This window comes from Anguilla rostrata, chromosome 1 (genome assembly GCF_018555375.3).
Source record: "Anguilla rostrata isolate EN2019 chromosome 1, ASM1855537v3, whole genome shotgun sequence".
NCBI classification, from domain to species: Eukaryota; Metazoa; Chordata; class Actinopteri; order Anguilliformes; family Anguillidae; genus Anguilla; species Anguilla rostrata.
Window position 1 is genome coordinate 23,751,178 of NC_057933.1, and position 14,870 is coordinate 23,766,047.

At 40.8% G+C, this 14,870-nt stretch overlaps 1 protein-coding gene across 2 annotated transcripts in view; it reads right to left on the minus strand.

Moving 5' to 3' along the window:
* Positions 1 to 14,870, minus strand: part of LOC135252563 (kelch-like protein 29) — a 136,542-nt gene that overhangs the window by 88,882 nt on the left and 32,790 nt on the right. For both annotated transcript variants that reach the window (XM_064330793.1, XM_064330801.1), the window contains exon 3: positions 9,023 to 9,331. In XM_064330793.1, the coding sequence (XP_064186863.1) occupies positions 9,023 to 9,289 (267 nt within the window). In that variant the 5' untranslated portion in view covers positions 9,290 to 9,331. The remainder of the gene's footprint in view (positions 1 to 9,022; positions 9,332 to 14,870) is intronic.

The window sequence follows — 14,870 nt, forward strand, 5'->3', positions numbered from 1 at the left end:
TTGCCTTGTCTTTAAACTGGTCATTTCTCACAAATGGTTTACATTTCAATGACTAGGTGCACACTTTCATATAACCCCTCTGAGGCAATACCTGAAATGAAAGCATTCTTTCTCTGAGAACTCATCTGGCTGATGAAGTGATGAATTCCTTAGCTGTATAAGAAATATCATTATTTGTGACATGGACATTTGTTTCTTACATACTGTGGCATTAAGAGGGAAAACCATCATTCATTAGACATTAAGTGCAACCAATGTCGCTTCTCGAAAAGCATGGAACTGGTCCAGGGTTGCAATCAGTGTGTCCTTGAATAACAAAAAGCACATACAAGAGGAACTAACAGGATCTTCCTCCTACCATTATGGACTGACTTTTACTCATTGTCAAAACAGTCATAATTCACAATTCACAAAAGAGGCCACAGAGAAGAAGTAATGTTGAAAAAGCAGTTTTAGGGAAGAAAAAATAAGGAGAAGTCATGTGGGTATTGTTTGTTTAAACTCAGGTTCATAGCTACAAAGTGAGAGGAAATAATAATGGGAACTGTCTCAATTAACAGTTCCCATTCTTAAAATTTTTCACATCACTGTCAAAGTTACTAATGTTTATTGCTTAGCACAACCCTTCATTCCCAATGCATTCATATTGCCAGAATTCTGCTACACAGACAACTTCCTGAATAGGCACTTTGGAGTAAAATAAGTTATCACTTGTTGCAGTATCAGCTTGCTTATTTGACGGGAATAAGCAATCATATTCATGAGTAACGCATCAGGGACACCTAGAAAACTAGTACCTGCAGCAGACCTAAGAGCTCTCGACATCAATGAACAGCCAACTTACTGCCAAACGACATGTTTGGTCTAATGCATAAAAACCCATCTCTAGAGTCCAAAAAAAAAAAAAGACTAAACAACAAAGGCACAAGTTAAAAAGTGCATTTGAGGTTCCCTATAATTAAAGCTGTTATTCCCTGTAGCACAGACCTCATGGGGACTCTAAAGGAAATGAAGAGGAGCAGTTCTTTCAGTGAAACTGCTCAACAGGAATACAGCTCCGCTGTTGTCCTCACCCGCAATGCCATACCGAAACAGGGCTCAAATCTCAGGTGAGAGATTTAAATTTTAATAATATCACGTTTTTCCATAGAGCTCCCCGCAAACGCAGAGCTAGGCTGTCAGAAATATCACTTTTGCACAGAAGCATTGCTCGAGTTTATTATTCATACCGCTTTTCAGTGTTCTCCTGTCACTCCATTTATTTTTCCAGCTCCTCATCTCAGAAACATGCTAAGGTTGTAACACACCCTCAAAGGAGCCACAACTTTCAAAAAGTTATTAGTTTGGGGCACCTGGACTTGAGAATTCACTGTTCATATTCAATGAGAATATAAAATATATTTGCTTTATTTAAAGACTCCTTCCAAATATGTCATGCATGGTGTTGAATATTGTTCTCAGTGGATACATTTGAAAGAAATTAAGCGTAAAATTTCAGCAGGTATTACATTTCAAATAGAATTTACAAGGGGTAATTCACTGCTAAACATTCCAAAGGTTACAAGTCACTCACAAGACAAAAAATAAACTACTTCCCTAGAATGTACGGTCTCATCTGAAGGCAGAGCATACATCCATTTTGTAAACCGCTTATTCCTGGTCAGGGTTGCACAGGAATCCACACTTCACTGCCACCCTATGCCACCCACGACAGAGCATAGCTTAGTAACGGTGCTCTGGTACTGTCCTGGTGCTCTTAACTATTGCAATTAAAGGGATAGTTCACTTTAAGGAGTAATACCAAAAAAAGGTCACGAAGGATTATCCTGTTAAAGTTACTCTCAGTACTCCCCTTCTTATTGCTATTCTTCAAGACCATATGCAATTATATTTTTCTTCATTTAAAGTGTTCATTAAGCCATAATATAAAGATGTGTACCAAATTTTTCTGATTAATATACAGGAAAATAATAATTTACTTTTGATGTAAACTATGGCCTTTCTAAACCCGAGAGCTGGGGGTCTGTCAAGCCAAAGGAGGCTGCCTCGCTGCCTATGAAGTCAGCCCAATCCAAAGGTAGCATCCTAACAAGAACCTCAAAAGGCAACAAACCTGACTCACACCTAGTGCATCTGTTCTGTATGGACGGATATTCAATTAACTTTCACTTCATTGGAAACCCAGTAATCAGACACACCACTGATTGGTTGAAATGTACAATGCCATGTCAGTTAAGCAGCAACTAGTCTTCAAAAGATAAATATGAAATGCTCTTTCAATGAGCAATATGATCTTTGCAACATTAAGCATTTTTTCATCTTAACTGAATAAAATAGGGTTAATACCATCATATTGGATTTCTGTGCATTGTTTTAGGTCAGGGGTGCCCAATACGTTGACCATGGTGATCGACCATTTTGAAAAATGCATCAGTTAAAATTGTAATTCTTCCCGTTTTCATCCATCTCCCCTACGCCTTTTACCTGATACACTTCACTGACATTAAATGTGGCCAATCTGATGCTGCTGAAAATTTGCTGTTTAAGCATGCAAATTCATTATATACACATGACTGTGCATTCAAAATTCTGTGGTATGGTCACATAACCCTGACAGCACAGCAAGTAGCCCCCACCGTGACGTAGCATGGAGGTAGTTTGCCCATGGGAAGATGTTGCGGCTATGTTGGTTACCGCAGAATGAGATTTGTGTCAAAATTATGGACAGTGGTTGCACGCAATTGTGATATTCGGTCTGCTCGAGAAGCGGATCTGTCTCGGCCACACCGGCTGGTGGAGAGAGCACACGTACCTGAGTTGCATTAACTAATCAGCCCAGGTGCTTAAAGGCATGTTCCTCGCCACGGATCAGGGCCGAGACCAAGAGCACACAAAGAGAGAGGGCGAGTCTTATTGAGTTTTGTTTGTCTGTGCACAAAACGAAAGTAAACCAGCGCTGAAAAACTGGAGCTGGTCAGCTGAAAAACGTTTAAGTTGATTGTGCAGGTTCTACAGACTATTTAAACTGATCTAAGTGTTGGAACTCTACTGTTTAGGCTTTTTTAGGTGCTTAATGCTATTCTTCATAGTGTTACTGTTCAGTCTACTCCAAATGCTACTCTGTATTTTCTGGTATCTCAAAGTGCCTTTCTGCAGCACAGGTCACTTTCCTTCGAATAAGGACAGGCTCATTAACAGTGATCACAGCTTGAGGGATATTTCTCTGCAACCCTTAAAAAAGAATACTGATGACTCAGAACAGTTTTTTGAGCTTTGGGAAATACAAAAAAATCACATCTTTTAAATTGCACATAAAGATTATTCAACAGTACACTAGTCAACTGTCACAGTCCTTTTCCTTCAGTATCATGCCAATTCAGCTTCACATAGGTATTCACCAAGGTCTGGTCTTTATGTAAAAAATGTTAACAGATGTTTTAACAGATGACTAGTGCTCTACCTACTGCATGTCGAACATATTTCCACCTTATTTTTGTGGACTAATCAAATGTCAAATGCATGCAAATAGAACCCTCTGGGCAATATTGCCTTTATCTCCGAGATGAGCAGTGACACATGAAGGAATGTCAGGGCATGGATTATTTCTGATAAGGACACTGCTGGAGGACCAATTCTTGAAGTAATCTTGGAAAATGTATTCATAATCATAAACCATACACTGCAGGGCACTGGCAGTCTGCATCTATTTGGACAGTGACACAATCTATGTAGATTTGGTTCTGTACTCCAATGTACTGGACTTCAAATGAACCAATATGAGGGTAAAGTGCAGACGGTCAGCTTTAATTTGAGAGTATTTACATATCGGGTGATAAGTGTAGGAATTAAAGCCCTTTTAATACACAGTCCCCCCATTTTCGGGGAGCAAAGGTAATGAGACAATTGGCTGCTCAGCTGTTTCTTGGCCAGTTATGTGTCGATGCGTCATTAGTTCCTGCACAAGAAAGCTAACAAAAAGGTCTAGAATTGATTCTAGGTGGGCATTTGCATTTGGAGACTGTTGCTGATGTCTCTCAACATGAGAACCAAATAAGCGTCAAAGCAGGCCATCATGAGGCTGACAAATCATAATAAAGTTGATCAGAGATATAGCCAAAACATTGGGTTTGCCAAAATAAACTGTTTGGTAAATTGCTAAGAAGCAGGAATACATCAGTGCAATATCAACCAACCTGGTAGACCACAGAAGACGATGGAAAACCACTGGTGTGGATGACCCAAAAAAATTACAATCAGGAAAGAAAACCCATTTTAAGCTGTTGAATAGATCAAGAACACTCTCCAGGACATAGGCATAGATGTTTCAAAGACAACCATAAGATACATCACCAGCACAACCACAGAAGGTTCATTGCAAGGTACACACTATTGGTAAGTCTCAAGAACAGAGACTTAGCAATAGTGTGCTAAAAAAATGCACAAAAAAACTGAAACTAAACTGAAAAAGTCTTATGGACATGAGATGAGTATCAACCTGTACCAAAGTGATGGAATGAGGAAAGTGTGGAAAAAGAAACAAACTGCTCATGATCCAAAGCATATCACTTCATCTGTGAAACATGGTATGGCTCCACCGAAACCTTATGAGTTTTTACTGATGATGTGACTGCAGACGGCAGCAGCAGGATGAATTCTGAAGTGTACAGAAACATCTTATCTGCTCAGTTCCAAACAAATGCCTCAAAACTCATTGGACAGCACATCACCCTGCAGTGGAATCATGACTCCAAATATACTACTAAAGCAATAATAGAGTTTTTAGGGCCAAAAAATGTAATGATCTTGACTGGCTAAATCAATCACCGGATCTGAATCCAAATGAACAAGCGTTTCACTTTCTGAAGACAAGTCTGAAGGCAAAAAGCCCAAAAAACAAACACAGAAATGAAGATGACTCCAGTACAGGCCATGCAGAGCATTACCAGTGAAGATACCCAGTGCCTGGTGATGTCTGTGGGTCACAGACTTCAGGCAGACATCGAGTGCAAAAAATTTGCTACCAAGTACTAAATTTGGCGACTAATATTATGTTTGTCCAATTACTTTTGGGCCCCTAAAAAAAAAAAGGGGGGGGGGGGGAGACTGATGTAACTGATGTAACCCTACATAGATCTGCCAATATGGATGTAAATATCCCAAAAATTAAATCTAACTTTCTGCACTCTGCTGAACTACAGAGCCAAAACGACAAATACTGTGTCACTGTCCAAACACTTATGGACTGCTCTGTAGATATAGATACATAGATATGCATGTATGCATGCATGCATTTATTTATGCATTTATGAATGTATGCATGAATGTATATATATATAAGACATGGCTATATGGCTGCTTCTGTCTTCTTTTTCACCCTCATACAAACTCTGTCACTTACTCTCCTCCTTTTTCATATTCTGTCACTCTGCTCTCACTTTCCTTCCCCACCTCTGCCCTCTCTCAATCTTCCTTTCACCCCCCCATCACTCTCACACTCCATCCTCCTCTTCTCTCCAACTCTCTCTCTCTCTCCCCCCCACATCCCACTCCCTCTCTCATGACATAAGCAGAGATGCGGCCATTCCTCGGGGACAAAGGTTAGTTGACAGCCTGGCTGTTCCTGGGCCAGTAAGAGCAAAATCACATTCACACTACAGGGAATTTAAAGGTCCAAATTGCTTCCAACCAGAAAATCCCCAGATTACAGTCTCAGTGGGAAGCCACTGTGCACATGCCTAAAATGGTTGCAAACCAGACAATGGATGTCCCCCTAAAATGGTTGTTTTTGACTATGCACAATGTTATGGTGTTGAGACAATGCTCATTTTTTACTCGGGCTATTATTAGTTTTTAATGTTTGCAGAATTGACTTTCTACAACTGGCAAGGACTGGATTCACTGCAGTCAGTTAGAACCTGTTCCAAATGAGAACATTTTAAGGATGTTAAATGATTGCTTTTAGAATGTACACATTGCAGTACATACAGGAAGTGAAAACATTACAGGATTGTGTTCCAAAATACAGTCTGGGACAAAACCCTTTTGTCCTGTATTTCCATGTGTCCAAACCAAAGTACTGTTGTACAAAGTACACATCATAGATAGTGTACCTGAATGCATGCTCCATTTGACCAAAATTTTGAGTCTGCTTCCATGCATGCTCTAGAGGAGAAAATCCCATTATTCTGAAAAAGAAAATCCTCAAAAAAAAATTTGCAGGCTGCTGGATGGCTAATTCGGTTAAGGCTATGGCGTATGGATGAGCCTCGCACCCTCGGACCAAATCTGGATCGTGCCAGTGCTGACTGTGGCCCATAGCTCCACCGGGTGACATACAATTGGCGCCTGCATTGCCATGGGAGGGTTCAGTTGGACAGGCACCTGTGTTCAATCACTCTTGAGCGACCCCTGATAGCCAAAAAAGGCACTTGCAAGACTGTATGTCAAAGGCTCATATGAAAGGTCTTCCTCTGATGCCTCTCAAGAGTGAGTGTAGCATTTGTGACGCAAAAGGAAACAGCTGTTGGACCGCATTCATTTCGGAGAAGGACCATGGCTGCCACAGATACTGGATTACTTGTCTTCGCTGATGATATAACTGGTGATAGCAGCAGCAGAACAAATTGTGAAGTGTACAGAAGCATCCTATCCAATCAAGTTCAACCAATTGCCTTCAAATTGTTTGTACAGTGCTTCATCCAACATCAAGACAACGATCCCAAACATACTCCTACAGCAACAAAGCAGTTTTCAAGAAAACGAAATCTTAATGCAGTCATTCACTGATCGAACAACTCAAAGTATTTTGACATTTGAAGAAAACTCAAGAACTAGCCACAAAGCAGGAGTACAGATGACTGCAGACAGCTCAGAGCATTACAGAGATACTCAGAACTCTTCAACGTCATGGCATGCAAAGGATATGTGACAAAGAACTAAACATGACTACTTTCATTTATGTAACATTAAATATGTCCTAAATATTATGGTGCCCGTGAAAAGGGGAAGGGGAGGCTATGTACAAAAAATGCTGTAATATCTATATGGTGAAGCCAAAGTGTATAAATGCCCTTTTATATATATATATATATATATATACATGCATGCCCAAAAATAAAAGCTGAGGATGTGCACTTCAACCGCATTTGAAAAATCACAAAATAGATTCCACTGATTTGTTTGATTTCAAATCTAAAATTGTGGAGTACAGAGCCAAATCAAGAAAAAATATGTCTTTGTACCAAACATTATGGAGAACACTATACATTCTCAAGGTCAATTTGTATAAATGCTCACATGAACTGAATGCTTATTTAAATGATTACAGCTGGGTATCATTTAAACCACTCATCACAATGGCAGGCAATTGGTCACAAAATTAAAATAACACATTTTATCTCATGTTATGCGCTCTATGAAGGAAATGAAAAGGGAGGCCTAAGAGAAGCAAGAACAACACAATGATTTTGCGAGAATGAAATCTGTAGGGCAGACAAGTGCTACCTTGAGAACTGCGGACTTCACAAACTCTAATATCGTTGGCATGGGAACAGCTCCAGGAAAGAGGATGTTTTTGATTGCTTAAAAGAGCTTTTTGGCATGCAAAATGCTAAGGATAAAAACTTCGAGTGGCGCTACTCAGGCATGAACACACCTTCAAACGTGACTCCTCAATTCAGTAGACAGACGTGATTAAGAAGCGACACATCAGTGAGGAAATATTTGATAAAAAGATGTTACTTCCTATTGGTTTGTGAATATATGAATCATAGACAGACTACATGATAAAATAAATGACCAAAAGACACAATAAGTGTAATTGGAGTTCCACCTGAATTACTGTGATCTAAGTAACATGTAATCAGAGTTCCACTGAATTACTGTGCTCTAAGTAACATGGATTCTGTATGGACTTCCTGTGATAAAAATAGTGTCGCACTTTGACTCACTACTATTATTGGGGGCATACTACTCAGGATTTTTTATTTGAAAATATTATAAAATAACTATGGTAAGGCATATCTATGATGCACTGCAATCTCAGTCTTTATACACTTTAGCCAGATTTGTGCACCTTTTACCTGTATTTGTTTTTACAAAACGTGTTCGTGACGTTTCTGGGCGTGTCGCTCTCTTCTGTGTGGGGAAGGGAGGGCGTGGCTTATGCAACTCGATCTTCCATCAAAATGTCTTTACCCCCTATGGGAACTGCTGTTACTGTTTATAGTTGCAAATGAACTAGCTCGTAATTCAGCTGAATTTATATAAATCAGGGGAAATTAATTTGAAACAACATGCATGCAATCTAACTAACGTTACATGTTGCCAACTTCACTAATAAAGCTAACAAAGTTGCTAACAACTTAATATAATGAAAAGGCTATAGATAACTGAACGAATGAAAAAGTCATTCACTTTACAAGTATATTAGCTAGCTATAATAGACTTATGGCCTGCTAATGTTACTTATTCCACACGCGATTCCTTATTTACATCCCAATTCTAACTAAATGTCCAGGGGGGTATATCAGGAAGCAGGAGTTAGCTGGATAACTGCGAGGGGCAAAACCCATAACAGCATTTTTACAGTTCATGCACATTTGAGAGAGTTTTACTCAGTGCAGTTATGCAGCTAACTCAGTAATCCTGTTTTGTGTATCACAGGCCTACAATAGCTAGATAAATACCAAACAAGAAAAAATACAAAATAGCTGCACCTGCACTATGAAGTAGCTACTGTACACCGTACCGTAACACTGCCTAATTACTGTTAACATCTATATAGAATCATTCATGTTGCTAAAAATGCTATTTTCCATATCTCTGACCACCTCACCTCTTTACTTGAAATTTTGCTTGTAGCGCTTAAAGGTGTGTCCTCAACGGAGGTGTGGGTTGAGTTGAGGAAGACGGAGGTGTGAGTGGGGTTTACAAACAGAGTCTACAAGGGCCGCAAAATCCAACATAGTATACCTTTAAATATGATGCGGCAGCAGGCACGGAAGTCAGTATGGATGCCTACCATTGAGTTGCAGGTGGTGGAGCCAGGGCCCACACGTTTGCCGGCCAGCTCGTTCCCACAGGTGGTAGCCGTGGCGACGGAGACGGGCGTGGGCAGCAGTGAGGGGATGATGGGAAGGGGGAGGAGCCCCGGCCGGTTGTTGGTGGGGCCCGTGGTGGCCCCGCAGCTGTTGGCGGTGCTGCAGGTCGTGTTGGGGACGGCGCAGCGTTCCCGCCGCTCCCACGTGCCGCGGAAGTCCCTCTCAAAGCGGTTATGGTGGCGAGACATCTCCAGGGGGCGCTCTTTGGCTTAGAGGGATCTGGAGCTTGCCTGAAAAAGCATAGGGAGACGTGGGTCACCACACATCTTTCCAAACACCATAAAACCACCATGTTGCACCATAGCACCACCACACTGTATGTCTTTCTTGCAGTCTGAGAGAGGGAGAACATGAGAGCATCTCCAATGTGCTGCATTTAATTGGCGGATTCTGGAACTCATAAATGATCAAACCATCAAATTCAAAGCTACACTCTCACAGAGTTAGGGTTATCTCTTACTAGATAAAGAATAGAAAAAAAACAGCATAATAATTCAAAGACTACAGCACAGCTACTTCAATACAACTAACCTATACAAGAAAAAGAATATGACAGTCACTGCCATTACAGAGAGAAAATAGGTACTGATATTGAATAGCTGTGCAAATCTTATGCACGGCAATGTAGCCCTGTATACTGTCTCTAATGGGGCAGGGAGTGTACTTCTTTCTAGAGATTTCTTTCCCCAGTGTAAATGTATGTGGACCTGATAGGCCTGTTGAAGAGCCCTCTTGTGATTGCCACTTTCTGCCTGGAACCTTCATCACAAAAAAATAAAAGACAGACCTTTCATCACTGCGCTGTGAAATATTTTTCAAAAGGTATTGAAGTCCCTAGTTTTTTCTCATTGACGGAGGAGACAGGTAACAATTTGATGGACTGCGCAACCGAAATTGTTTCAGAGTAGTTTTACAGTTCTACAGTTGTGAAGCTGAACTTCGGAGAAGTGAAGTTCCAAGTTTATGAACAGATGCTGAGTACTGAAGCTGTGTTTCAGAGTAGTGATGCTGATAATGTTCTATAATTGTATGTTTTTGTATTTCTTTTTCTCTTATTAAAAGCCTAACTAGGGACAGGAGTTGGAAACTAGCAATAGCTATAATCTCTGTATGCGGTACATCAGTTACATCAACTTGTTTGTAACGAGTTGAAGTGGTACTATGTTAACTTGCATTGTCCCTACCAAATAAACTAAAAAAAATAAAATAAAAAAGAGTGACCACAGGGTTTCATTTAATTTAAGCGGTGGGAGAAACATTAGCACGAAAGCTGATGAGGCATGTACATTACAGAGACTGCCGGGCACTTACACCCCATGGGGTTTATCACACACACGCACACACACGCACACACACGCACGCACATTTAAAAGTGCATGCTAATCTTTCTTAAGTAAAGTCTCTTCTTAACATCTTCATTCTTTCCCACTGCATATTCCATTATCTTCAAGACTTGCAGATATCAAACTGAACAATACTGCCCCCCCCCCCCAAAAAAAAAATACTGTACTCATACAGTAGCAAACTACATACACCGTGTCAGAAAAAATGAACTTTTCCTTTGTAATTAAAATAAATTCAATTTGAGAATGTCATTATGAAAATATAGTTTACCAAAAACAATAAGTATTAAAATGAGAACCTGGAATGAGTCACACATGCCCAAGGGAAGTTAAAGAGACCAATAAATTTTATTACTGCATATATTATATATTATAACATATATCTTATGCATACTACTCCCCCCACCTCACAGCACCCCACATACACTGAATCCTTACACTCACAGACACTCAGGCACAGATAAACACACATTTTTTGTTTGATACACATCAGTGTAAAGAATAAAAAAAAGCCAACACAGACTCATACACACAAACACTTCAAATTTAAAATACAATGGAACGGTGAGCAAAGAAATAGCCGTGGGCTGTGATTTTATTCCAATGGCACGGTAATTTATTCACACGCGGTACGCGATACACGGCTTATATGTGGAAAGCGATACCTTCATGTTCTTTAATCACCACAATCTCAGAGGCAGAGGCCCCGGGAACTATATTTTTAGGCATATTTATAACCTGCAGGAAAGGAACATAACAGATGCCTGCAGACGGCAGATTAATCCGTTTAAAGGAACGTCGGAAATGCAGATCTGTGCGGAAACTTTGAAATAGAGATTATTACGGTTTTATCACAAGAGAAGGAAAAAGACAAGAAAAGAAAAGAAGAAAAGCCGACAGGATGAAAGGCAAGACAGCAGGTGCTGCCGCGAGACGCTACCAGAAGGTCATCATCTTAATCTCGACATTACTGCCAATAGCAAACAGCTCACCGAACTGCAAACGGCCATTAGCAAACAAATCACTATACGCAACAAAATCTGCGTCTAATCAATCATGCTCAGGCAGGTGGTAGCCTAAATACTAATGCTTAAGTCTCTAAGTCAAAAAAGATCATGGGAAATCAAAACTTTTAAAAAGTGTTGATCTAAAATTAAACTGAGGAAACGTTTGAATTTATTGCTTGGTTAATAGTGAGCCGGTGATTAAATTCTAGATACGGTAAACTGCCCTCTATGAGTTCTATTCACACAGCCAAACTGCAGGCAGACCCTTTTGGTTTTGTAAGACGATATCCCAGAACCCCTGCTCAGAGTAATTTTGTTTGCACTGTATTCACTTGTTTGCACTGTATTCACTGTATTGTAGACAGTATTCAGCATTTTGAGCAAAGCAAATCATGCATGGGTGATTACATCACTTTGACACAGATTAGAAAAAGCACATTTTGCACACAACCCTCAACATAAGGACAGACAGATTGACACATTACACACTATCCTCAAAATGAACATAAGGAGTTAGATGCTTTGCATATAACCCTTAAAATGAACCCAAGTTGTTTAACACATTGAACATTACCCTTAAAATAAACCTATTTAGTCCAACACATTCCAGATAGCCCTTAAAATAAAATCAGGTGGTATGACACATCGCACATAACCCACAAAATCAACACAGATGGAACAAAACACTGTGCATAACGCTCCATCACAAATCAACAAAGGCCATTTGAAAAGGAATTTGCATTTACAAACTGAGCTGGACAGTTCCGAACAAGCGGTTAATGTGCACCGTCATCTGCATGAGCTGGCACAATACAGCCAACAACAGGGAGAGCCACACCAGAACCTGCCTGTCGGTACAATTTCGCAAAAAGGACACACACCGCAGCCAAGTCCAGCCCCTTCCCACCCACAAAGGACAAACTCGCACATTCAGGACTCAAATTACCAACCAACACATTGGCTCTCATTTGAATGCAGCCATGAAGACAAAGCGCAGACGAAGAGCCAGGGGTAACAGGACTGGAGGAGACAGAAGCTACCGGAATGTAAAAATAGAGCACAAAAACAGCTCCAAATGTACACTCCTAGCTTTCTCCCCCTTACTCTCCCATCACGCAGTCAGAGTGGGCCGGCCGCACACACTGTCAAAGCTTTAGCACAAGGCTGGCTATGAATACAGGACCAAAAATTTGTCAGCAACTCTGAATTCCTGCACTTCTCGGGGCATATTTTAAATATGGTCCAACTGAACTTGAAAAGCATTACTTGCAGTTGTTTAGGAGTGCGGCACAGAGCACCAGATTACTGTGAGATTGTTATCACCCGATTGCACAGAGAGTGACCCATGTCCAATCTTTTCTTTCACTGACTGCAAGATAACCCCGAACAAAATCCAAAATTAAACACTTATGCTTTGCACACATATCAATTAGACTACTTCAAAGACATGCCACCTTCCCCACCTCTTTGGGGTTTAAGTATTGAGCAGTGGTGAATTACTGAAAGCTTCTATGAGATATTTCTCCTTGTAATTGTAGTTTCATTGTTTATACATTTTTCTTGTACACTCATCCATGTAATACTACAGAACGTTTTGCTGTACTTTCAAATACATTGAAAGCACAACTCCTAGCATCGTACAGCCACACCAACCAGCCACAACACAACTCCACACCACCACTGCAATGCCTAACCACTCACATTACAACTCCAACCCCTAACCAATCAGACGACCACCGCAATTCCTAACTGCTCACATCAGTACTCCAACTCCTAACCACTCCCAACACTATTCTTGACTGCTCACACCGCTGATCCAACTCCTGACCATTCTTAGCACAACTCCTAACTGTTTACACCCATACCCCAACCGGTCACACCACTACCCCTACCTGCTCACGCCACTAATCCAACTCTTAAACACTCATACCATGACTCCTACCCACTTACTGCACTGCTCCAACTCCTAACCACTCACAACACTACTCCTAACTATTCATATCGATGCTCCAACCACTCATGCGCTGTAAAAAAAAATTAATGGTGGCTCTATTTAAAATAATAAGTGACCTGGCTGCATTAAAATCTTGAGTTAGGTAGACAGCATATCTTCAGTTCTTCATACTTCTTCTGTATGAACAGTATAAAGAACTAAAGATCAGTTGTTTGCCAAACTCAAGATTTTAATGCAGCCAGGTTACTTGTTATTTTATGAAGAGCCACCTTGACATTTTAACAGTGTACCATTACTCCTATCCAGTCCTAGTACTGCGCCAACTCGTGATCACTCCCAGCACTACTCTTAACTGTTCACATCAATGCTCCAACTATAGAACAGCAATACATCAGCAGCACACTCTGTCCTCAAAGGACTGAACTATAGTGTGAATATAATTAAATGTTCCTAATTCCTATATTAGATTCTGTCCAAAGTCTAATTGAGATGAAGAACCATGTGATACCCCTCTTGAGTAATAAAGCATAAGTTATACTGCATTGATGCCCTAACATTTCCCAACTGAAACAATATAATTAGTCATTCTCTCAAAATACAGAGTGCACACACACTCAAGCTCTAGACTAATGACACGTGCCAAATGAAACCATAACATCCCCTATACTTCCAAAACACACAACAAACAGAACCAGTCATGAGAAAGCAAGTGCACACGCTTGCCGTTGCACACGCAAACAGGCTGGGAAAGGGGACTTGCTTTAATCTGGCCCTCTTATGCAAATTGGATTTTAACCCACATCAAAATAAACACATTACAGCGACAGCCCTCAAATCTGCAGAGGGATGGAGGATATAGTAGGAATTTCATGCAAATCCCTCCAAGTCCAGAGCCCTACATGTGTCATCAGCAGTAAACCGTTTTCTCTTAATGGCGCCAACAGCAGACCAGGCACTAACCCAGCATGCTAACGGCAGACAGCGGGCTAATGGCAGATCAGGCACTAGCAGCAGACAGCACACCAGCAGCACATCCCAGCACTAACGGCAGAGAACATTAATGGCAGGCCACGCGCAGGCGGCGTAGCATTTTGGCGGCAGAGGCCGCTAAGAGAAGCAGGCACTAATGGCGGATCTCGCAACAGTCCTAGCGCTAATGGCATGCCGAGCACCGACAGAAGACTGACCTTGCTAAAGAAAAACAGAGCGTGCTAACAAAGGACTGAGCATGCTAACAAAAGACCGAGCATGCTAACGACAGACTGAGCATGCCATTGAGACCCGGTGCTAATGCCAGACCAGGCGCTAACGGCAGGATGTCTTCCTTCCGATGATAAGCAGGCAAAAGACTGAACACTGATGCACGCGATTCATTTACAAATCTTTGAAGAAAAAATATAATTCACATATTTCCATAAGACCGGTGTGGTTCCATACGGTTCTAGATGACAATCTATTTGATTAA